Genomic DNA, 25,459 nt, shown 5'->3' on the forward strand with positions numbered 1-25,459 from the left:
CTCCCACCCAGCGTGACTGCTGCTGGTTGTGACAGCAGCTCCTAAGCAGACCACTTGTTCTCATTGTGGGAGAATGATCACCAGCATTTTGGTTGCGTAAATGAGGGAGTCTCCTCCATGTTGCTGTGCCTGCTGAGTTACTCAGCACGTTTTATTCTATTAAGAATATGCATAAATTTAGACACCAGCTATTTTTTGCTACCTTCTATTTTGGTGACACCAGTGCTTGGACTTCTGAGCAAGTGTAGCCAATGCAGTCCAAGCACTGAGGATTTCCTTTTATTTTTTTTAATTCCTTAAAGCTTCTCAAGAGAGATGATTTAGGCATTTTCTCAACTTTGGCTGAGGAAGACCCTCAGTGCTGTCACTTGCCTGGATAGAAACTCACAAATTAATTCCTGTGACAATCCTCATTTTGGGTCCCTGTTCACAACCCAGGTCTGACTCAAGGCCTCCTGGCAGCAGCTGCTCTGTGTTTCTGTGTAGCCACTGCTCTGGCATCAGCTTTGCTAAAAAAAAGTGTTTGGGAGTCATGAACTATCCCTCTTGTTACTGCTTCTGCTTTCACCTCTACCTCCACCTCCCCACGGGGATCGGCTGGCTCCATACAATCAAGCATGAAAGTCAAGCACAAGCCAAGAGCCCTGCTGCAGACTGAACTGGTGCAGCACTGGGATTCTGTGGTTGGGAGAGAATTTACCTGAAGTCAATACATTCCATTTTGTGCCAGGATAGAAGCAGAGCAGGGAATGAATGCATCCTTATGGGTACTGCAAGGGTAAAAATGGTCTGGTTCTTCATGGTGCAGCATGTGCGCCCTCCCTGTGTGTATTCATACTGGGGGTGTGCATTTCAGAGAACTTTCTGTTTCTCAGAGGCTCTCAGGTGTTGATGAAAAGTAAATAATTGGAGGAATTCTGCCACGTTCGTTCATTCTGAATAGTGCCCTGTTCTGCAAATAGTCCTGTGGTTTTCGACAGGATTTCTCATGGAGTTGCACCGTGCAGGGTGGCAGAATACAGCCCTGTCAAGTGCACAATGGATTTTCCATGTGGTATTCTGGATGTGCCTCCAGGTTTGGAGCACAGCTGTGCCTTGTGCTGCAGAGGTGCAGAGACACGCTGCTGCCTTCCAGAAACTAAAGAGGCAACGCAGACAGCAGGAAAAGGGACAGAGTGGAAGGAAAGGCTTGGCCATACTTCAGATTTGGGTTGATTAGATTCAAACTGAGCTTACTCCAGCTCTTCTTCTGTGACTTATCCACTTACCCAATGTACTGCCCCAACGAATGCAGTTAGAGGGATTTAGGTTTGGCCTACGCCTAGAGGTATAAAAAATAAAAATGAATGAATAGTTAGGTTGGCAGCTAGAAGCCTGCAGGAGCTGCTTATGAACAGAAAGAAAACTCTGGGCATTTATGGGAGATTCTGTTGTGCTCAGTATGCTGCACAACAATCCCCTTCCACATGCTCATCCTCTCTTTCTTGCAAGGCAGTGCAGCTGTATTTCATGAAACTAAATTGTGTCAGTGTTAGGCAGCAGCTATGAGAAATGAGGGAATGCAGCAAACTGCTTAGGGAAGATCGTAATAAACTTTGTATATGCTTAATGAGCCCTTGTTTCTTTTTTCCCCAAACTATAGTGCAAATATAATGAAATTGTGCTAAATATTTGGATGTATCATCTAATCCTGCTGTCAGAGATGGTTCTGGAATGGGAGAAAGCAAGTGCTTACCCAAGTTTCCAAAACATTTGTGGGTGGGAAGCTAACAACAATACCCAGTTCAGCTGAAAGGTGTACTGTGAATGTTAGTTTTAGTGGGGTTAAAGTTTAGACCACTGGACTTGGTGTCTTGCACTACCCAGTTTTGAATGGATACAGTGAAGTATGAAATAAAAATGTGAATAAACTGACTCCTGTTTACTCCATGAAGGATGCTGCCAAACAATATAGCTGCAAGCAAATGCAGTCTTGTTTTCTGTGCATTCGCCAGAGCATTGTGCTTCAGAGGAACAGCCTGTTACAGGGGGGAGATGAGATGTCTCCTAACAGCAGTCACTTTCCCTGCTCTGTGCAGAACTCTGCAATGCCTGAGGGCCAGAGATGCTGATCAGTAGTGGTAGGCAGCTCTTTTCTTTGTACCTTGGTGTTCGGTACTAAAGTTGGATCTCCTGTGGAGAAGCCCCAAGATTTCCTCTTGCAGGGCGCTTTAGCACAACCGGGCTTTTAAGGACGTGATCAGACCCCAGGGCAGGATTTGAGTGGGGTGCATGATCTCCGAGCACTGCAATACCTGTTTCCCAGGAGCCCTGGCCTTCTGGCCTGTTGCCTTGGAGGATGTCAGCGTGGCAGGACGTGCTGGAGGACCCCGTGGCTCTGCTCCTGTGCTGCTGAACTGCAGCCACGCAGCGCTGCTCTGCCATGAGGATCGGCACACCACGGAGCCATCTCCATGTCCAACAAGTTGCTTGCTTCTGCCTTACAAAGCCCCAGCCAGACTTGGGTGTAAGGAAGACTATGAGGCTATGTAGCATGAAACAGCACAAAACATCCCCAGACATCGCTGTCACAAAGTGTCTTCTAGCTCTATGCTCTTCCTCCCCTTATTGTCCCTGCTGGCACATCGCCAGGCAGGCGTGATCCTGATCTGCTACTTGTTTGTCTTGTGCAGCTGATCTAGCCTTTGTCTGAGACACTTGGGTTTTAGTGCTCTGTAACCGATTCCTTTGGCACACACCGCTCCAGGAGACGATTCCAGTCAAATTCACACCAGCTTTGGCTAGATTCCCATTCACCCACGTCTCAGGGGAGTTCCACGTTAAGAATAACAATGTTCACGGTGAGGATTGCACAGGAGAACAGGGCTGTGCCACAATATTAAGAAGTAGCAGTGATGAAAGTGTGCAAAGATAGGCACGTATTTCATGTCATTATTCACAGGGCTGTCTTCTACTACTGCTATTACAAATGAGAGCGATAAGGCCTCAAGAGCGTGTTGTTATTCTTGGAAACAAAGATCTCTTCTCAGGCCATTTCCTGTCTTTTGCGAGGAAAGGAAAAGCATTTGACAAGGCTTTTTGCGAATTAAGCTGGGAAAATTGAGAAAAAAATGTTCACTGACTTCCATCTCTATTTATGCTTTAGACACTGGTAATTACTTTAGGAATCGTTTGTGATAAAAGCGTTGATAGTGCTTCCTTCTATCAATAAAACTACATTGCTAGGACTGACTTTGCATTGTCTATCAATGTGAGCCGAGGACGCAAGTTACAAAAGTCAAAGGTAACTGTTTTTTCAATACGTTATCTAGCTTGAACAAAGAAAACAGAAAAGGAAATGTGTATGTGTACGATATCTTTTGAAAATTCTTGCCAAATGAACCAAATGCTATGCTTGAGTTTATTTTTATATATTATAGACATATTTAATAATCTGTATTTTTGTAATTTAAACAGACTGTAATGTGCAGACCTTAAATTTAACCATGCAATCAATTGCTAAGAAAAACAAGGCATTTTAATTTTTTTAAGCCTTTCATAAGTAAAATATTCCCCATGATCAGGTTTTGGTACAGCATGAGCACCCATGCTGTCATGCTGGTCTAAGTGTCTGGAGCAATCCAGACAATTTTTGGCTGAAGTTGCTGTGTTTTACGCTGTTTTTTAGCAGGTCTAATGCTTGGATGAAGTGTTTTTTAGGGAAATCATGAAGTCAGTGTGGTGATTGCTAGCGCAAGTCTCATAAATATAGAATAAAAGGTGTTTGGGGGAGATAATGAACACTTAAAAACCTGCTTGCAGGTTTTTGTGAGAGTGAAGGTTGTGAGACAGCCCCCATAAACTTCTGAAAATTCTGCACCTCATTTCAGGGGTGGAGGGTCAGTATGCTTTTTTTTTTTTTTTTTTAGTTTGCGAAGAACACTTTCCTTGTTACACGTTACCTTAATTTTCTTCTCTTGGGGTTTTGTAATCCATTGCACTGATTTTATTAAGCCAGCCACGTAGTTAAGAACACTGATTTCTCTGGAACTGCTCTTTCTTGGGTGTTTCCAGTGCTGTGGATATAGCAGAAAGGAGTCTGGAGGAAATCGTGGCACTTAACCAACGCCACCATTGCAAATGTCGTACTGGCATGCTTGGAGCGTGATTCATTAACTCAGTATCTTGCTTAGAGCGTGTGAGGTTTTAAATGGAAAGTCTGATTAGAGTGTATTAGTTTGGATGTTCAGTGTGGGGGGGGAAAAAAAAGAATCTGTTGTCAAATTTATTACTGAAATGTGTGTGACTAGTAAGGAATAGTAGCTTTCCATACGATTTGCTGAATCATTTGTCAAATTCCTATTTGCCGAATCTTCAAGTGTAGAATAACCAATCATTATTTCATTTGATTAGGGAAAAAAAAATCTTTAAATTAGAACATGTATCTCGAAACCTTGTCAAGGACAAATTGATCTTCTTTTATTTTAACTTAATTAAAAAAAAAAAAAAGCTGGAAGGCATTTGCTGTATCAGAAGATTTTAAAGTCTGTTAAAGGAAATGAGTTTGCGGAAGTTGAAGATAGTACATGGTTTGAGGAAACTGCACGCTTCCTGTATGACTTTGAGCAGATCATTTAACCAAACTGTCAATTTTTTTAACCTTAAAGTGGGAATAGTAAAGAAATGTAGGTAGCTGTGGTAGCATTTGCTACCTTTCTTTGTTGCTTTGTATAAAAATGAGGTTTTGGAAGGCAGAAATCATCCTTTGAGTGCAAATGATGTGTAAAACCAGAAGTGCTCTCAATAAATGTTGTATCTTTCATCACATACAGCTCTCTCTCCACTAGCAAATATATGTATGTGACAACACAGCGAGAACTGAGGGGTTACAAATGTATTTAGAAAACGGTTACAAGTGAGATCTGCAAAACACAATGAACCTGTGTACATCAGACTGTCACACGACATCAGTTCCTTGGTTTTGCTGTGTAGTAGTCCTCAGTAATGCCCGTTGTACATCTCATTGCTCATTCCTGTAAATGAGCTTCACAAAAATGTAGCAAGGTACGAGCAGCATGAGGTCTTCCTGCTCATGCTTACTGCTCTCGTATGTACTTTGGCCAGCTTGAGGTTTATTTTACAGGGAAGACAAATTTGGAAGGAAGATGGATGGCTCCTGCAAAAATGAAAATTACGCTGTTGATTAACTGCAAAAACTTGGTTTAAAAACTTCATCTGATATGCTTTAGATTCTGGGTTCATCCTTCAGCCCCCACATCCACCTGTGTTATGTTAAATTAACCTGACGTCTTGCTTTCCTAGGGTTATGGGTCACTGCCAGTATTAGGTTTCAAGCAGGCCAGCTGTTCCCAGATCCAGTCCCTTCCTACACTCCAGTGAAGTCAGAGGCAGAGCAGAGGGAAGCACACAACCAGAGGACGAGGGAGGCTGCGGGCAGGAAGTGCAGTGTGGAGACGGCCAAGTAATTCTACTTGCAGCTTCACTGTTAAAAATTTCCACATATTCCTTGCTCATTAGCAAAATGTTTAAAAATGTAGTGTTAAATTGCAGTTGTTCCTTGGGACTGTTTTCTTAAACTCTTAATTACAAAAGCAAGCTTGAAATCAGGAATATTTCAAGCCTCTAGCAAGGAAGACGCAGCGTCTCAGTCACACGGAGAGTTGAAGGGAAATGGGAATGTACAAAAGGAACTGAAATCCACATGGAATCTCCCCCTGCCACCCAGCAGTTTCACAGACGTGTTTGTTTTTAAATGTCACAGTGCGGTGACTGAGGTTTTGGAGAAGCCTAGCATGGATGGCAGAGGTCTGATCTCGTGAATGTTGTCAGAGCTAATGGCAGAAGGAGACTGTCCTGGCCTTCAGCAGCACTGCCCTGCTGGCCTGGTGCTTCATGCTTGCTGGCCACGATAGGTAGGAGTGTGGGGCAGAGCTGAGCACTGCCCATGCCCCCGGTGAAATGTTGTGCCTCCATTCTCTGCTTCAAGAGCTTTTGTGTAGAGAAGGACGCTATCCAGAAGGTTAAAGCTGTGCAGTGTCCCTAGGTTCGTCTTACAGCCAGGCACCCCTCTGTAACAGCAGGCGTTTGGGGCTGCAGGGAACAGTGTCTGGAGTGCTGGCAGGCTGAGGGGTTTTGTGATTTTGAAGGCAATGGAAGACTGTTGGACATCCTATGAGAGAATTGCAATTTGGGGCCTTTTTGCTTCTCTTGAGTAAGGTCTGGCTTGTCTGGTGGAGGCAGAAAGGTGCTACGACACTTCCTTGCTGCACTTGCTTCAGAGACCTGCTGCTCTGACAGAGGAAAACGCTGGTTGGTTTAGTGCAAGATGCAGAAAACCAAGCAGCGCTGCTTGTAAGCAGATTCTTCCTGACCTTGGTGGTTTGTGGCAGGCTGCTCTTCTGAGATCGGAGCTCTTCTAACAGGCTGCTGCTACCGTGTTAAGTTAAATCTAATTTCTGATTCCACGTGGGACACTATATGTGGCTTCTGGTGAGGTGCTGTAGGGTTACCCGGCAATACCAGCCCTTTATTTTTGCAGTTTGAAGCCATACCTGTGTTTGAGTAAAACATCCTCCTTGCCAAAAAATAATACAGTGGAAAGGCATCTCTTCATATTAGTAGATTGCTATGTTATTTATTTTGCAAGGTGGCTTGTAAGGAGAACAGCCTGTTCCAGCAGCCAGCTGGGCTCTGCGTTCAAATCCCCGGTCTCTACAGCTGTGTCATGGGCTTGTGCAATGGTCTTCAGCAAATTGCTTGTCCTGAGGAAAAGCGAGGCATGGGGGGTAATACCTAAAGCATATTGGATTCTGATGAAGGGCATTGTGTAAAGGCTAAGAACTGTTATTTAAACAGGCTGTCATTAATGTAATTAAGAGTCTTGCCCCAAAAGGCATGTCAGGAGATGTTCCTTGTCACTTAGCGTGTAGCTGACAGCTCATATTTTGGAACTTTTGTAATACCATAATGTGTGCACACAGTGTGTGGGAGAGAAGGGTTTGTGGAGGGACCCAAAGTACTGAATACCTCCCCAGAGACATAAGCAGCTGGCTTCACAAGCACAGTCAGAAACTAGAAGAGGTTTGTCTGGTGAGTCTGAATGAAAATCAGGATGAACATCAGTTGTTAGAATGTGTCAATCAAGGGCATATTGGTAAATTCCATGCAGAGAGAAATTTTAATTTAGAGCTAATGTACTGTCAGTAATCAAAAAGATCCTATTCAGCTGAAAGTGCTTCAGATTTCATACTATGGGAAACCAATAATTATGAGATACAGTGAATAATACAAGGTAGAATTGCTAAAGGGATTAATTAGACTTAGACTAACTAACCACTATAATTGATGCAAATATACATCTGTAGCCTGCTGAGACATTAGATAGTCGTCATACACCTGCTCAATTTAGCAGAGCTGCAGAACACAGCTGTCACAATCATTTCTGTTTTATTCTGGAAAATTCTATTCTATTCTTCGTATCTGGAGAAGAGCTCCTTGAACATAATTGGCTATTTGTTCTTTTGTTGTTCAAAATATTGCCTTTTATCTTTTTCTAAACAGCACTTCCACGATGGCAGAAAGGCACAACAGCACATTGAAACTTGCTGGAAACAACTTGAAGCCGTAAGTGGAAATTTCCTAAGATGTGACATTTAAATCATTTTTATACCATTTTTTATAGAGATGGTTCCAAACTTTGTATTTAGAATATGAAAGGTGTGTGGATAAAAGCTGAAGAAATGTGATTTTTAGAACTTTGCTGTTTTAAATACACTGGTAGGTATGAAAAAGGTCTGTTTAAATAGTACATTTGGCTTTCCATGGGATCTATGTGTAGGGTGAGTAGTGTTTCATTTGATACAACTTGAAAAGTGTGCCAAGAGTTGCTTGAAATGCATAGTCCCTAAGGATGCTATTCAGATATTCCTCCATAAGCTGAATAGTTTCACCCTGCATGAATAAATCAAATGTGACCATCTCTTTAGTAAGGTGCTGCTTCTCAGAAACAAATACACTGGAATTTGTGCTCAGCATTCATCACATGAACCAGTGAGAAATTTTAGGTGCAGGAGAGGATAACGAAAGGGGATAAAGGTAAATGACAAATCCTACTTACAAATAGCAGTGAAATTGGTAGAGTGGAGCAGTCTGAAGAATGGAAGAAAAAAGATGTGTTTATGGTAACTGTTATTAAGTTCTTCAATGTAAACAAGCTAGTCCTAGAATCTCCTGACAGTTGTTACAGCAGATCAGTTTAGGGTCAGTTATTGATTTTAGGTAGAGTTTTAATTTGTGTTTCTTTCCCATGCTGAAAGATTCTTTTTTTTTTTTTTTTTTTTTTTTTTTTTCCTTTTCAGAGTAAAAGGCGGTTTGAACGTGACTGCAAAGAAGCTGATCGAGCACAGCAGTATTTTGAGAAAATGGATGCTGACATCAATGTTACAAAAGCAGATGTTGAAAAGGTAAGCCAGCGGGTGGAGAGGCTGTTTGTAAACATGGATGAATAGGTTCAAGTCCTCAGTCCCACTGGTAGTATAAATCTTCTGAGGCTTACTGCCTCACTGGCCAGTCCATGTGTTAATTAAAAAAAGGGAGAGCTCTGCAGGGAGCTGTATTGGCATAAAAATTATAAACACACAGTCAGATTTCTTCAGAAAGATGATGTCAGAATTTAACGTAGCTGACATGGCTCTAAATACATTTATGCAAAATCAGTTTTAACGAACACCCCAGAGTTTTTGTACATTCAATCTTGTTAGGGCTCCCTGCATCTGAACGTTTGCAGTTACCCAAACTTTGATTCAGGTGGACAAACTTCCTGCCTTCTTGAGCAACACCTCAAAAATGGCCTGATGCCATTGGCTGCATTGACATAATATCAGGATTGTTGTTCAGAGACCTAGGTTTACAGCAGGACAGCTTTTCATGTTATGGAGTACCCTGAAATCCCTGCCTGTCACAGATAGCACGTAGCTTTTATTTGTAAGTTGCTGTCTGGTTGCAGTCGCACGTGGCTTTTGTACATTGATTTTGTGAAGCTTTTGAACTGATGTCTAATTTTAAGCATAGATTCATGTTTCAGCATATCCATTGTGAAATACTTTTTCTTAAAGCATCCTTCTGTACATCCGATTTTGAATTAAATTTAAGTTTAAATGTCTCAGTCAAGTGAAGTACCTGTATCTTAAGAAACCAAGGGAGAGGGAAAAGGTGTCTTTAGCTTGCTTCTCTTTTTGATATTAGACATCTGCTCAGATAATTCAGTAATGTAGACCAGAAACACCCCATTGTAATATATAAGGATAGTATTCGCTGAAAAGTTTGATCGACATAGGAACAAAATAGTCAGAATACTTGAACAGGTTTGTTTCTTTAAAAAAAAAAAAAAAAAAAGCGGGAGTGAACATATATCAAATACTTTGTTGCAGAAGTGTGAAGTGAATCTTTTATAGTCCAAGATTGTCCCTGTAAGAAAAAAAAAAAAGTAGGTTTTGCTCTTCAAGAAGTCTGCTTCATTCTCTACTCAGTTAATTCAATCCTAGGAAGCTATCAAATACAAATTTGCTCTACATTTGTGGGATCTTAAGAAGTTTCTAGTATGCTGAGCATCACAGTATCCAAATTGCTATTAGAATTGACAACAGTAAATGAAAAGACAGCTCAGGAAAATTTCCCAAAGTGTTACTGAATATTAAAAGGAACAAACAGCTTTGTGGTCTTGCCAATTGCTTGGCTGTTAGTTGTAAATTCACCCTGCAGATTTGATTATCTGTCACCTGGATTTGGCAGCACACTTTACAGATGAATGAGTGCACAGGGTTGTCAAAGATGTAAGGCCACACACAATTTTTTTCTGGCAGACAAGGATCATCTCTGCTTTATCTGTATTAAATGATTTTAAAATATGTTTTTTCGCAGATGAAATTAGGACTTACCTGAGATTTTTTTTTTCAAAGCTGAGGTCACGTCAAAGGGGATAGAGAGACATGGCTCACTGTTTCAGATAGGGAGCTGGAACTCATTAGTCCTACATCAGTTCCTAATGCTGGCCTTTTTTGGTCAGCGTGGAAGGATGCATGTTGGCAATGTATGCTATAGATTTAGGTACATTCTGGGAAGCAATCCTTCCTCTGCTGCTCTTTCCCTGTAAAGTGGAGCAGAGGGGCTTCTCAGCTAAATTTTTCTAGTGCTTTAGTGTGTCTGTTTGTAAATTACTTATTGCAAAATGAGGCTCAGTGGCATCTTGAAAGACAAAACTCTGCTGCAGCTCTGCGTGCTGGCTAATCTCTGGAGAAGGCATTAGTCGGCTTTCCAGCCAGCCAGTGGAGTAGATGGAGAAGGAAAAGGTTATCAAAACGAGTGGAATGTGAAATAATATTACTGAACAGAGAGAACAGTGTTTTCTAAGTGCATGTGTTAAACTGGGTTCATCCATGCCGGGCTCTGAATAATGCCCTTTCTTTGCTTCCCTCGGCCCACGTGACTGGCTCTGCCTTACATAAGGCTCCAGTGAAAATAGGATATTGTTCGCCCCGCGCTGCTGCCGGGCAGCTCTTGCAGACCTGCTCCAGGGAGAGATGCAGAAACCCCGGGGTTTCAGCTGGAGCACTATGATGACTTTTCCCTCCTCCTCCTATTGCAGCAGTTCTGATTTCACTTGCCCCTCACAGCTTGGCAGCTGCGCTCTTGCTCCCAAAAATCTGTCTGGCCAGGAAAGCAGACGATTTGGCTGTGTTCGGAGCCAGTGCTATTCACTTTGGCGGAACAAGGTGCTCTTCGAGCAGTGGGATCGTTTGTCCTCATTTCTTGGGCTTGAGATTGACACTTTGGCTACTTCAGCTTCTACCTGCGAATATAAGCAGACAGTAGAGTTATATTTTGCATCGCGCATAGCAGGGTAACGGAATTAAAATTCTGCAGTGATCACAGTGACACATGCAATCAAAAGAATGTGTGCAACTGCCTGATGCACCTCATGCTCAACTGTATGAGGATCTGACGTGCTCTCATCTGTCAGTCTTTAAATAGTCGTAGCCTTTGACGACTGCAGCAAGAAATTCGGTGCTAGCGCTGCCAGCTACCAGCACTTAACGTGGCCTTGCTGAAAGGAGAGCTCTTGGCATTACAGTGTGCTATGATTAAGTAACCAGAATAGTGGCAGAGAAGCTAATTAGGAGTTACTTTCCTCCTTATTTCTCCAGGACTGCTTGGCAAAATAACAAAGGGCCTCAGGTGTGTGCTTCAAGGCAGGGCTGGATGTGCATGGACATCTTTAATGGAAGCCCAAACTGCTCCTGATTGCAGAGGGCAATGCTGTCTGTGCTGCTCCGATGTCCAGCGTGGTTCCCTTCATGGGTGCAGCCAGCCAGCCTGGGGTTGAGCTGAGGGAGCTGGGTGTTTAGCTTTGCTTCCTCCTGTCTCCTTTTTTGGTGTTAGTACCGTGGAGCAAAGGGCTGTGCTTAGGTTTCGGCAGGGGTCACAGGCTTTGCAGGGGAGTGGGCTCCAGCACTCGAGTTCCCCTCCCTGGGTTTGCACGGAGTCTCTGAAGTGCAAGCCGCCAGCATTTGTAGGGGGAACGTTGGTGTGAATGCAAAGCGTATTATGCTCAAAGCTTTTGTCTGCTCCACTTAGCAAAGTCAGAGTGACTGTGTTGCGAGCAACTGCACTGCGAAAATATCCTTATAAAATAAATAAATGGTGGAACGTGCTGATGAAAACACTGGGCAGGCTTGTAGGTATCACTGTGAGCTTTAGCTTTGCTTGGATCGCACTGGGATGTGAGCTTTCAAAGCAGTTCTTTTTCAAAAAAAAAACCACAGTGGAGTTGCTTCAATTTTTTGACCATTTGGGGAAATGGTCTCTGTCACCAGCGCAGAGGCAGTGTACTTATAAGGAAGTGCTCTATTGTTTGTTCCTTCTCTTTAGAGCTGCAATCACTAAAAAGCTGACATCTTTATGGGATAATGTGGTACCCAGCGGTGCCTTTGCAGACTTCTTGCAATAAAAAAAAAAAAAGAAAAACAGCTGGCTTCTCTAAAGGTTTATTTTCAAAGTGGATTTTTCTGAATTTGTTTTTAAGGAGGAAGTGGTTTGGGGCCAACCGTACGAGGGGATGAATGCTTTTTGCATCTTGATTAGCACAGAAGTTGAGGGAGAGGGCAGCAGCTTGAGGTAGTCTGAGTTAGGCAGGACCTGTCCCTTTGCTGAAGAGTAGCACGGTCATGTGTGGGAGTCCTAGGTGATAATTCTGCCAGAAAACAACTTCAGCTGTGAGCCCCAAAAAATGAGCTGGGAGTGAGTTCCCAGACTGCTGTCCTGAAGTCAGGGCTAATCGTGCTGGTTTATTTTTTGTTCCAGTTGTGTTCGGGGTGTTCCACCTTAAGTGGTTTTATGATTGATGTAAACGTCTTGTAGGTTTTGAAAGTAGTGAGAGACTAAAAGTGCAAATTTGACATGAACTCTCACAAATCAAAAAGGTCCTAACGTTGCTCGTTCTTGAGGTGGGATGTTTGTTTTGCTCTGGAGTTTTTGACTGACTCTAGTTCAGTATATCTTCAACCTATACTAAGAAAGGCTGGGTGAATATGCTTTCTTACACGCTTACTGCTTTCTTACCCAGCCAATTTTAATGCAATGTAAGGAGCCTGTATCGCCCCCCTTACCACAACAGACGTCCATTTACATTGCACTGGAAAGTCATGAGCTGAAGCACTGGCAGAGTCGTACGGAACATAGATGAAGAAATACTGCTACTTAGAAAGATTCTTGGAATAAGCTGATCTTCCTGCCTTTGCGAATGCAGTTACACCGTCAAGTGTTAAACTGCTTTTCCAGCAGCCAGGCTGCTGCGCTGCAGGACGCAAATCTCTTCATTAAGAATTTACACATCCTTACAATGAAGGATGAACTAAACTATTCTTAGTTAGGCCCCAGAGAAATCTCTCAGCTATGCTTCAGCATATCCATACACTGTTTGCAGCATGCTTCGTCAGAGGAGCATCAAGTCACAACGGAGCAGGATAGAGTGAGCATCGCTGAAACCCTGCATGCAAGCCACAAAGGAACATCTCCAGCTCGGTGCTGGATTGTTGCAAAGTGCGTCACTGAGGTTTTAGTCAATTAAGGCTGTCGGCAGTAAACTCTGCAGCATAGCCAGAGACTGTGGGTGCCCTCCTTCTGCACACCATGACTACTTAATGAGCCCAGTTTTTCAGGACCTGCTGAGTCATCTGCACTGTGACAATTAGGCTTGTTGTATTCTTCCCCTGGCTCATCCGACTTGAGGCACCTACTGCCATACTGAACTTGTCAGCGGCTGGAAAATGTAGTGCCGTGCGAGGGCGATGGTAGAAGCCGGAAAACCTCGACAGTGTTTGTGTCATTAACACAGGTGAGGTGGGTGAGGCTCAGTCCCAGACATAGTTCCAGAGAGCCCTGTGCATTTCTTACTTAGCTACATGCTGCATAAGGCTTCCCCACATTCTCTACGTGGTGCTGAGTTTTCCTTATGTTTACTAGGCAGTTGTGTTTCTGTTGCTCTGCTGTTGGAACTGACCGAACCCTTGTGTGTCTTCAGTTCTGATGCGAGTCAAATTTCCCATAAATTCAAGGGCAGTCCTTTCTCGGTAACGTGATTTAAAGCCATTAGATTCACACTAACATATTTTCTCTAGTTTATGCAGATCCCAATCTCCTTTTTGAACTGCTTCTTCCTAATGGGCATTGTAGCATGTAGGAAGTCCCTCAGGAGGGTCATTTGCGTTTCTGGTAGAATAAGCCTTGTTTACAACCTGCTATCAGCAACGCTGAGATGATACAGCAGCTGTTTCCCTTTTGGACTCATGACTAATTTATGAGCTCTGATTTCTAGTCTATGAAGAGTTAATGACCCTAGAAGCATCATCTGGGAAACTATAAATACCCTTATGTATCCCATACAGACACTGTATTTGGTCTTAAGAGATCAAGAAGCAAAAATGCCAGTCAGTTTTAGTATAGGATTAGGAAATCCATCTGAATGTGTTCCCTCTTAGCGGTACCCGTCTGCAATAATGCCCTACGTAGCAATTTGACAGTTTCATAACAATGCAGCCCTACTGGGCGGCGGATTGCTGAGTGGAGCAAACAAGTCACGGAGGTAAAAAGGGGGTTGTGAAGGGGAGGTTTAAGAACAACTCCTGAATTAAGGATCAACCACGCTTTGAATCAAGGCGTAGGAATTCTTAGCGTGCAGAGCAATTAGTTTATGCTATATGGTTAAAAAGCTTGTCTGTAGTTATTCTGTCAAAAATATTTTGACAGAGCTTTTCAGCTGTGTCAGAACTAAGGGAAAATGTAGCAGAGACCTCAAAATTTGGCTGTTAAGTTTGTGAGCTGTTCAGTTTAAGTGAATGTGTGGTACCCATAAAGTGAGGCGTTAAGGCTAGCAGAATCATATGGTAACTGTCTTCAGCCCTGACTATTCATCCTGCATTGGCAGTGTTTATAAAACCTTTGTTGGAGAGAGATTACTAGAACCATGCCCAGTATTCAAAGTATGATCTAAGCAATGTATTATACAGTCCTGAAATAAGTTCCATTATTTATATTCCATACTCACATTTATACACTGCAGAACTTAATTGCTTATGTTAGTACAACTGAACAGGTCTCCAGAAATCATTTAAAGTCAGCCGCTGCTCCAGACACCTCTCTGGTAACCTCCTGCCTCAATTCCAAATATTCTACCTATTGTGCAAACACCTCGTTCTTTTGTAATCAAGCAGACTTTTTGAAGCATCCTCATGGGACTGGCTTTCTCCAAGCTGTGTGACAGGCTGCTAGTGGAGATTTGTCCGTCTGACCCTCTTGCCCATTTGACTCTTTGGTCACCCAGGCAGTTTGCATATTTGGTGTTTGTGATGTGAGAGTGGCTGTGGAAGGAGACAAAATTTTGGATTTGAGGCACGGGTCTTTTTGCTAGGGCCTTGGAGCAGTTGCAGGACTGGTGGCATGAGTATAAAGCTGACTGACACAGCTAGGTGAGTCCTTGTTGCTATTTAATTTTTTCAGTAGTGCAGCTGAGACCAGTCCAGATTAACAAAAAAGCTGTGCAAGAGCCTTGTGCAGGGTGCTTAGTGTTGCGCTCTCAGCTCTGCTAGATGTGGCCCACCCTTCTCCTTAGAGTTTTGGTGGTTTGTTGCTTTAGTACATCTCTTATTAGCGTATGCTTTGGTCACCTGGCAGAATGAGGTGGAATACGGGTTCACCAGATAACTGTCCCTGAGATTGGACCATGAAGATTTTTTATCCCATCACCTCTTTGCTTGTTTGCGTGTTTTATTTGACCAAAGGATTTCAAGGATTCACAGGTTGTCATGAAGATGATTTTTTTATATCCTTTTAATATTAAAAGTAAGGATTTTTCTTCTTCCTTTCCTATCTGTTACTTCGCATGTCCCGTTCTGCCTTCTTGCTTTCAGGGAAGCAAATTCTGAAACTTTTTTTGAGTGCCAGTTCAGAGAGACCAAACTGGTTATTGTAAAATAGTAAACAATGGGGCTTGACTTGGAGGCTATGTAAATCAAAGCCTGAAATCCTGGCCCTGTTTTGAAGTCCGTGGCAGAGTTCCCACTGTTATTAATGCTTCTGCAAATGCTGCCAGTGTTGCTGCTACCAAGAGACGCCCCACTGCTGTTAGTGATAGTGCCTGCTCGCAACAGAGAACAGCAATGTGAGCCTGGCTGGGTGGGGAGGGTCAGAGCCCGCAGCTGAAAAATCTGTGAGCAATTGAAAGCATTCCTGACATTGGTGAAGTGCTTCTGAGTCTGCCTTTATCATTAACTTATTTTGAAGGGATTGGACGGTCGACGAGGGGTGAGGGGGGGGATTTTTGTGTTTGCGTTTCAGTCTGATCTTGGATTTACCAAAGACAGATCTGTTTTGGCAGGCAGCGGCCTGGCAGTGATGCATCTCACATGCTGTCTGGGTTTGTTGGTGTTTTTCAAAAGAGGGGGCAGAAGAAAGCAAGTTACACCAGAGTTTTGACTGGAAACTCTGCCATTCTGGACATGAGCAATGGCTGAGAAGCCGAACTGTTCCACTCCGTGCAGATCAGCTTAATAGCAGCCAAAGCTTTTTTCTGCCCTTTTCAGTTATTCATATCACTCCCACCATAACAGCCCGGAGGGGCTGCATTTTTTGTCTGTGTAAACCCAGAAGACAGTGTGTCCATTGAGTCTCTAGCTGTTTCTGGAATGCGTCTTAGAAATTGTTCTCAGCAAAATATCCTTCATTCTTTTCTATAGTGAAGACTGAAGTGGCAGAAAGTGTATTTTTTCTTTCTCCTTTGCTTCCTTCACCTATATCTTTCTCTAAGTTACAGAAAATAGTGCTTTGGTGTGATTGTGTTCAGATCTCAATTGCCATGGCAGTGGAAGCTCTAAGCTTACCAATATACTTGCTGCAGGGCTGATGGTGCTGCAGATACTGGGCTGTCCTTCGCTCTTGGGAGCGCTTTTCTTGATGAGAAGTGCAGTAGCATATGTGACCTTCTGCTTTTATTGCTGCCACACGAGTTCACAGAAGAATTGCCTTAACAAAAATAGACTTTGGAGGGGAGGTTGTGTGTATATGCACTGCACATGTTTATCTGGGGACTAAAAGAGGTTACAAAGGTGTGCTCTGGGGGTGGATGTGAATTTCTTTAACAAGTGTGTACAAGATCTGAGTATCTTTTGCAAAGAAAAGCAAAATGTTTTTCTTCCCCCCAAATCCTTTAAATGCCCTTTTCTGCTTTTTCATGAGGCTGAAAGTGACCTCACTCATTTTTCCTTTCAAAGGGAGCTTTTTTTTTTGTTTTTTTGTTTGTTTGTTTTTTGTGTTGTTACAAGTACCTAGTCCTGACTTCTGTTTTAACCAAGAGTGACCTGGCAGTCTGTTGATCTGGATTGTGGTTTCACATGTGGTGCTAGAAATCCAAGCTCCTGCTTGATCATCCCTGCACAGTTAAAAGGAGAGTGTGCGTTAGCTGAAAGCTGCATCACCCCATATCTGAAGGCATGGTCTGGTTTTCCAGAAACTGGGTATTCCAAAGCCTTCTCTCCTGAAAATGCTGTTCAGAACAAATATTTTAACATTAATTCTAAAAGCCTGAGAAGTATCTTCTCTGAAACTGTTTGCATGCAGAAGTGAGCAGTGAAGAAGATAAAAATAAATTTTCTGTGAAGCTTAACTGTAAATTACTCCCGAAATAGCTCCTGTGACTGTGCAGCTTCAGGCCACTGCATCCATTGCTCTGAATGTGACACTTAACGTCGTCGACTCATTTTTATCATTGTATGCTTCAGCAGAGTGCAGGAGCCTACTTATAAAATGTAATTCTGCTAATACTAGAAGTGATGATGTTAGAGTAAGTGACATACTCAAATGAAGTAATAAAAAAATGTAGACTCTTTCATGTTTTTATTTTAAGAAACATACCTCATTGGAAAATATTTAAGTTTGAAGTTTGCCAAATGCATTAAATGGCCAGGAGAAACAAAACATCACTGGGGCTCTCATACAAAAACTTTTGGTTTTGGAATGTACCCAATTTTACTTATTCATCTGCTGCCTCCTCTTATTTGGGGCCAGTAAGATAGTTTTGGAAACAGAGCATCCACTCTTGTATACATTCAGCTCAGGGTTACCATACCCCACCAGTGAGCTTGCTCATGAGAATGAACTCTGGAGGCTTAATGTTTGCTGGCTCTGACTGGAAATGTGTAATAGTGAATTTCTTGCTTTTCTGTTTCAAAAATAGAGTCAAGGGACAAATTCCTGAGTTGCACTAGATTTAAAAAAAAAAAAAAGCTAAGAGGGACTGGGTCTTCCATAGAAGTCAGCTCAAACAATGGGCTGCTCTTAGGTAGCTGAGGAGAATGAGCCTCACAAATGAATATTGATCTCTGGCAGCTGGGACTTGAGGAAGGGGCTGGGAGACAACCGCACGTTACTCTTCCAGCTGTCAGCTTTCCATGGCTGACTTTGTTTTGCTCGTGTGTTTGTAGTACAAGGCGATATTGTTTTCCACTCGGGTTTAACATAGCTATAGATGAGTGCGTGGATGATAAGATTCAATAAATCATATCAAGCACTTGGGTAGAAAAATGGTTGATATGGCTGCTGGAATTTCATTGCACCAGGTAGAGTTCCCGATGCTGCTTCCTTTGCAAGAGTGAGAGACAATTAAAACTCCTGGGAATCAGGCAAAGATGCGAGTTTTTCTACTGGATTTATTTATTTGGTCATAGTCACGATCTTTTTCCATTTGATGCTACTGTTTCATCTCCTGTTATGCACTTAGTGCCCAGCATTTTTTCATTATGCTTGAATTGTTGTTTTTGTAGAAAGAATGTGAAAGGAGATCTAGGAAACTCCTTCAGTTGACTGCACTTGCAAAAGAAATAGCTGGATTGAGGCAAAATAAATTATTAGGTGAGAGGTGTGAGCTGGACAAGTGGAAGAGAAGCCTATTTCTTTTCAAATTGAGATTTGAAACCTTTTGGCAGAACTTGTTAGCTTCCAGTTATGATTACTAAAATGTTCCATGATTTGGTATTTCATGGATTTATTGTCAGGAAACTATTGTCTGCTTGGAACAGTTCAAAGGCTAACCCCTCTCTGAACTGTTTTCAGTGGGAGTCCACTTCTTAGAATGTATTAAAATTATTTGTTGTACTGTTTTCCCCGAAACATCCAAAAATACTCTTAACTAATTTTTTAAGCAGTCTTTCTCTCTCCTTTCTTAAAGGGGCTATTTTGAAATTTGTGGGAGCGATCAAAACCTAATATTTGCTGAATACATGCAGGACTGTTTGTTCCAGGGCTAGGTAGACAGCAGAGGGTGACAAGGCTTCAAGTGCCTGAAAAATAAGCGCAAACAGGATGGATTATGGATTAGATATACAGCGCCAAGAGGCAAGGCTCTTGCTGGCTTCACTGGAGCAAGGATTGGTCCACAGCCATGGAGCAGGCTCTGCTGGGGCAGGTGGCAGTGTGAGGGGCTGTGTGGGAGCTGAATGAAAACGGCTCTGGATGGTTGGATGCGAATTGTGAATGAGCACGAGAGGAGAGGCTCAGCAAGTGACCACGGGGTAGGGAGCAAAGGCAGGTAGGTGCAGGGAGCCATGTGAGAGGGGAAAGGAAGGAAGAGTTTCTGTATGAAGGCCAGCAGCAAGGAAGGAAAAGGCAGCTAAATTAAACAGATGGGATAGACAGCAAGGGAATAATATTGGGCACTGAAACAGACAACAGAACAGAAGGCCTTGGGAAGCAGAACTGTAAGGAGAGTAATCTGAAAGTACGGGAGGGTCAATCAGGGACAGATTGTTCTAAGGCAAGAAGTGAGGGTAGTTGCCCAGTGCTCGTCTATGCTGGGTAGCAAAGCAAATGATCTGTGGGTAAAAATAGGAAGGTAATCGTGTTTCAGCTGCTTCTTGGGCTCCCCTTTCCTTGCACACCGCGTGCCAGCTCTATTCAAGGAAGTGCACATAAAGGACTTTGCAGAGAGTACAGTGGGGACACGAATTGAGATGTTTTGTCATGAGTATGTTGGCTGGAGGGTGTGAAATCAGACAAACCATTTGTCCCTCCCCTTTCTCTAAAAGATACTGCTAGCCAATAGGTAGGTAGCTCGGTAGAGAAAAGCAGTTGCCAGCCAGTAGGGCATACAGGGGATGAAGAAGTGTCCCGAAGTGTCCTCAGAAAGCCTCTGCCCCTAAGGGGGCTACCAGAGGGGCAAACTTGTTGTGGTGTTTAGTCATAGGTTGTATCTTCATGTAGTATGAAGGGAGACGGTTTATGGAATGCAAAATGATTGATGGAACTAACATATTGTAACGCAAAAACAGGGTGGCAGCTCCAAGCACAAAGGGACACGCACTAGCTGGAGGAAGCAGGCACTGCCTTCTGCTAGATCTGTGGCAGCAGGTTTGTTCTATGAAGATGGCAAACGACTAGAGATGTTCATTCTGAGGACGCATCTGAGCTGTGAGAGCTACCATTTCTTAGGCGAACTAGGAACACAAGTCTTTCATACGCCAGATTTTGACCAATTTAACTGAAAATTCCAAATAGGAACAGGCAGGAACGTGTCAGTTCAACAGAGGGCAAGGCCCTGCCACATTTAACAGAAGAAAGAGGACTGAATCCCTGGGGTGCACACTGCAGACTTGTGTTTGAAGTAGATGAAATGTTTCACACACATCTGTGTATAGGAGTAAGCCATAAGTGTAAGTGTTCAGAGATCCATATGCTAATGTTTCTGTGCTGCCTACTGGTAAGGATGGTAAGATGAGGAGTAATGCAGTGTAATTTATTTCCGTGTAGTGGAAGTTATAAACTACTTTTGGCATTTCTTTAGGCGAGACAGCAAGCCCAGCTGCGACATCAAATGGCAGAAGACAGCAAAGCAGAATATTGTTCCACTCTACAGAAGTTCAACAGTGAGCAGCATGATCATTACTACACACACATACCAAACATCTTCCAGGTAAGACTTGCTGGCACTGATCTAGAGTAGCTCATATACTTGTGAAAAAAAATAAAGGGATGGATTGCATGTTGGCCTGATTCTACGATCCTGTTTTATTCTTTGGCTGTTTTGTCATTGTTAGCAAATTTTGTACACAGTCTGCTAACCCAAGTGATGGAGAGCTTGGGTATGTAAGTGTGCCTTTCTCTTAGGAGGAAGGCAACATTGAATTGTCATGACAGATTACAGTCGTCCTTGGTATTGTCACAGTTTTCTGTATTAAGCTCTTGTGTCCATGCAGCTGGGGAATGAGAGCATTATTTGCATTGTTGGAGCAGGAGGCAGCTGGGCATCCTTACATCTGTAAAGCCTCACAGTCTTTATAACCTGTTTTGAAATCAGATTTCACAGATGTTTGCAGAATTATTGGGGAGTTAAACTCAATAGTGAATGTCAAAGGGCTTAAGCACGCTTGCTGAGTGTGTCTTACCATGCCTAAAGAAAGACTGTAGAGAAAGTACAAATTGGATAGCTTTTTTTGTTCTGACTGAAGATCTGAGTGTGTGCTTGGCTGAACAAAGAGATTAATGTCATAGAACAGAAGTTCTAAATGACTGTTCCATTGTAATGGGTCATGAGAGTCAAGAAGTGGAAAAGACAACCTCTTTAAGGGAGAAAATGTCACATGCTTAGCATCTGATCAGAAATAACGGATACTTGCATAGCAAGCAAGCATTTTCTTATCCATAACTGTAGCTTCTCAGCCAAATGGACACCTTCTCTTTTGTTCACTGTATTTCAAGCCAGTATTTTGAGATAAATTTTCCATGGCATCATATTTTAAATTCTTCCAGTATATTTGTATTTAACCCTAAATCTGGAAAGTGCTCTGATTTGTAGATGAGCATGCTTAAAGTAGTGCAGAAGTTTCCTTTTCACTACCAGTGCTCTAAGAAGCTTTATTACTTTTTCGTAGATGGTGAAATAAGGGAAAGAACAGAAATTCTTTACAGCACAACTTTTAACTGTTCAATTTTTCATTTTGTTGCTTGTGTGTTAGTCAAGGTAATGGGGATTTCTAAGTTATCAATACTCAGGAAGAGTCCTGCAGTCTAATGTGAAACAGGCAGTTCTTGTTCATGCCCTTCTGTATCCTGTTTTATAATCTGTTTTAACAGTGTTATACTGCATCCCCCTTGCCTCTGTTCTAAATCAGAGATCCATGGAATAGGTGCTGGAGGCTGTGGTGTTGAATCCACCAAGTAACGGGGAGCACATGTTGAGAAACACTCATGTAAACAATGTGTGATGCCCATAAACCAAAAATTACCTTCTTGGGGGGAAGGAGGGAAATCGAAATTTTTTTTTTTGTTCCCTTGGATTCTCCAGTGGAATGAAGATGAGCACTTTCACAACATGTTGTGGAAAATGGAAGAGAACTTGTTGTTCCGGAAATTATATTAACAGCCTTAAGAACCATTCTTACAAACATCTAAAGCTGGGATTTTGACAAATCAGCATTTTTCAACATAAAAAGTTAATTGAAAAATTCTCAGTAATAGTAACAGATTGCTTTTAGAGTGGGATTTAGATGTTTGAGGGGATGATACCACTTGCTGCCTTCATGAGAACAGCTGTCCTAGTTTGACTATTCTTAAAAACATAGTTAAACCATACATTTTTAAAGCAGCCAGTGTTTGCTGGGGAGAAAAATTGGTTGAAACTGTGAAGCTACTCTCGATATTTGATCTGAATGAAATCTAATGTTTTAGAAAATACAAGAGATGGAGGAAAGAAGAATTGTGAGGATAGGTGAATCCATGAAAACTTTTGCAGACGTCGACCGCCAAGTGATCCCTATCATTGGAAAGTGTCTGGATGAAATTACAAAAGCTGCAGAATCAATTGATCACAAGAACGTAAGTGTTATATTGCTTGGATTGTTAATTGCTGTCATTAGTACTGATTGCTTTGTATATGGAGATTCAAATCCTGGGACCAAACCACAGTGTGAGGGCTTTATAGTCACAGAACTAAAACAAATGGTAGGCTTTTGTCCCAGACTGCTTTGTCTGAGGTAGATTATCTCCTAAGACTTCTTACCATCTGGAAATGCCACACTTTTTTTCTTTTAGGAATATTCTTTCCTTTTGATTGGATAATGATTTTTTGAAATACTGTTATTGAAAAAAGGCTTCGGTCTAGAATATGGAAAATGATGGGCATCAAGTATCACTGGTTCTTATTCTGATAGGTTCTATATCTAATAGTCAGCAAATGGACTGTTGCAGGAATGTCATCTTGTTACTCTTAAAATAATGGAATTATTTAAAGTAATGGCTACATAAATTATTGCAGCAACTCTGGCAAAATTTCTATTTTAAATTGTTTATTTGAAGAATTGAGGCTTGCTAGCAATCTGTAAATCTGTAAATGAGCTCTCACAAGTCTTGATTTCTGAACGTCATTGTCGGAGTAAAAACAAGCCTTCCTGATGAAGGCCGATGAAGAGTTGGGCTGAGCTTGCTGATGTACGGTTAGCACAAGGGTGAATGTGTTTCCTATTTTCTTTTCAGAATGATCTGCTCTCTTTGTAAATGAAGTCTCTGCCTCCTCTTTCAGCCCTTCTCATGGATCACATTAGTGCTTCAAATACAAACAGCATGTGTCTTGCTGGCTGTTTGAAATTCCCATACGTCTTTTTCACTGGAATCTTTTCTAAGCTATTCAGTGCCCAGAGCCTGGAGACTGCAGTTAATTGGCAGCATAAGCCTGAGGCTGAGGTTTTGAAATGAATCCCCTACTTTTTGCTCAGCAGTTGCTCTCACAGAAAGCAGCATGAGAAACCAAGGACTCTGAAAGTTACTGTTTTGGGGTAGGAGAAGGGGAAGCTGGGGAACAGATTCCCATGTTTGAACAATGCACCCTCTTTGGGGTACAGTTCTTGGTGCTGTATGGTGAAGATTGTGTTGAGGAGAGATTCATTCTTAGGCCTATCCTACTCAGATATTCAAGCACAGTCTGAGGAGAAACTCACAAACCACTTAAGCTAGGTGTTGGAGCCAGCTTCACCGCCACCACTGAATCTTCTGCTCAAGTTGGTCTCTCTTGCACAGAAATAAGTCAGACTGCTGGCTTACGTGCACAAGTATGACATTAGAAAAAGGTATTTTGAGCATTGAAAACCAAGGGTTCTCCTGAAAACACCATGCTAACAAAAATGGATTTAACCAAAATTGTTACATCTGAACAATTACAAAGGGTTTAGTGTGTTCTGTCTGAAAACAGATTGTCCATAAATGTTTCTTCTTTTCTTAAAATATCATTAAGGACTTTCAACCTCTGGAGCAGAGCTTTTTGTAAGAAATTGTAAGAAAAATTCTAAGAAAGAAGTTTCAGTTCTTAGACTACTGTCAGAACAGTTTATTTTCTTTGAAAGTCCAAATTGAAGGGTTTCTCCTTTGCTCACCTTTTTTGAACCTGAGCATTTTTGGATAGGCAAGTCACTAGATTTGAGCTGTAGTCAGCTTTGTAAATGAGGTCAGATTCCAGGAAAGTTGAATGCAAGGACAGCTGGTGATAATAGAACTAGTACAATGGTGAGCAAAACCAAGAGCCTGCTGAGCAGGAAAAGCTTTGTGTGAAACTCTGAGCCCACACAGACATGTGTTACCCAGCTGGGAGGAGATCTCCAGGATCTGGTAATCATAAACAAAAGTACAGTATCACCAAACTTGAAATGTATGAGCTCAGAGCCTAGGGTACTGACAAAAGGCAGTGATGCATCTGGAGTTCTTACTTAGCTCCTTATTGGTACTCTTTGGTTTTATTTTCACTCTTTTTGTCCAGCTATCACATACAGAGTTGCTAAAGAAGTGGAGAGGTAAATGGAAGTTCTTTTTTTGGTAATTTCAGAAACCAGGGCTTTAAATGGAACAGCCACAATTAGTATAGAAGATATATTGGTCAGAAAGAAAATAATTACAGAGAAAGCACCGATTCTAGTGTTTTACCTTATGTACCAAATGTGAGTCAGCTCTAGCTGAAAGGGTGTGAGAACCTGCAAGTTCTGCAACTTTTTTTTGCTGTCAGGAAAACCTTACCAGCTGATGGAAAGACATTATTGTTTTAAGAAGGGGGAGAAAAAAAAAAAGGCACAACCTTGCACTTCGTGTGGGTATCTCTGAGCTTTCTGATAATCCATTTTTAGCTTCAGGTAGGTTTATTACAAACACAGGCCTTCGGAGGGATTCCTGTGGCATCTGTGAACCGCTGATCAAGATTGTGTAGTTCTGCAGTAAGTCAGGACATAGTTCCATAGTCAATCTGTAATTGTGGAGGTGCAAGCTGCTAGCAACAGGTTTCCTTTCTACAGCCAGCTCTGTAGGTGCTAGCAGGAGTCTGGCAAACTGTATTTTTTCAGGGTCTCTATTTCATTAGATGTTGTTGAGAACCAGAACAATATATGGAATAATTTAATTATTCTCTGCAGCTTCAATATGACAAAGTTCTGCCTCATGCCCCTAGCAAAATGGCCAGTTGTTCAGGCTTAGTTAGGGAACTGGCAACTGTGCAAGCAGGATTGCTTTCTGCCCTCACCAAAGCGTGTGCAGCTCCCAGTAATATCAATGGAAACTGGCTGGATATAGCTGGGAACACTCGTTAGCCTTGTGTTTCTAATGCAGCTATAAATATGCTGCTTTTCCATGTCCCCTTTCTAATAACACAGAGGTCACATTGCAAGGGTGAGCTGTGGTGACTGCTGAGTGAACCTGGGCAGAACTGGCTTCTGAAGGCTCCAGCAGCAGATAGAATGAATTTGTTACGGATCTGGGAGTTCCTGTTATGACATTATCTCTTGGTGATATATGGAGCATGCTGCGTATTTTTAGCTCCATTGTAGTGGAAGGATGTTTTGACGAAATGGAAGGAACACTGTACAGTTAAGAAAAGAAAAAAAATGAA

At 42.2% G+C, this 25,459-nt stretch overlaps 1 protein-coding gene across 16 annotated transcripts in view; it reads left to right on the plus strand.

The window, feature by feature from the left end:
- Window positions 1–25,459, plus strand: part of FNBP1 (formin binding protein 1) — a 96,633-nt gene that overhangs the window by 40,941 nt on the left and 30,233 nt on the right. For all 16 annotated transcript variants that reach the window (XM_084299211.1, XM_084299199.1, XM_084299208.1 and 13 more), the window contains exons 5-8: window positions 7,561–7,623; window positions 8,358–8,462; window positions 20,384–20,512; window positions 22,267–22,413. In XM_084299211.1, the coding sequence (XP_084155337.1) occupies window positions 7,561–7,623; window positions 8,358–8,462; window positions 20,384–20,512; window positions 22,267–22,413 (444 nt within the window). The remainder of the gene's footprint in view (window positions 1–7,560; window positions 7,624–8,357; window positions 8,463–20,383; window positions 20,513–22,266; window positions 22,414–25,459) is intronic.

The sequence above is a fragment of the Netta rufina genome (assembly GCF_964035555.1).
Source record: "Netta rufina genome assembly, chromosome: 20".
Lineage (NCBI taxonomy): Eukaryota > Metazoa > Chordata > Aves > Anseriformes > Anatidae > Netta > Netta rufina.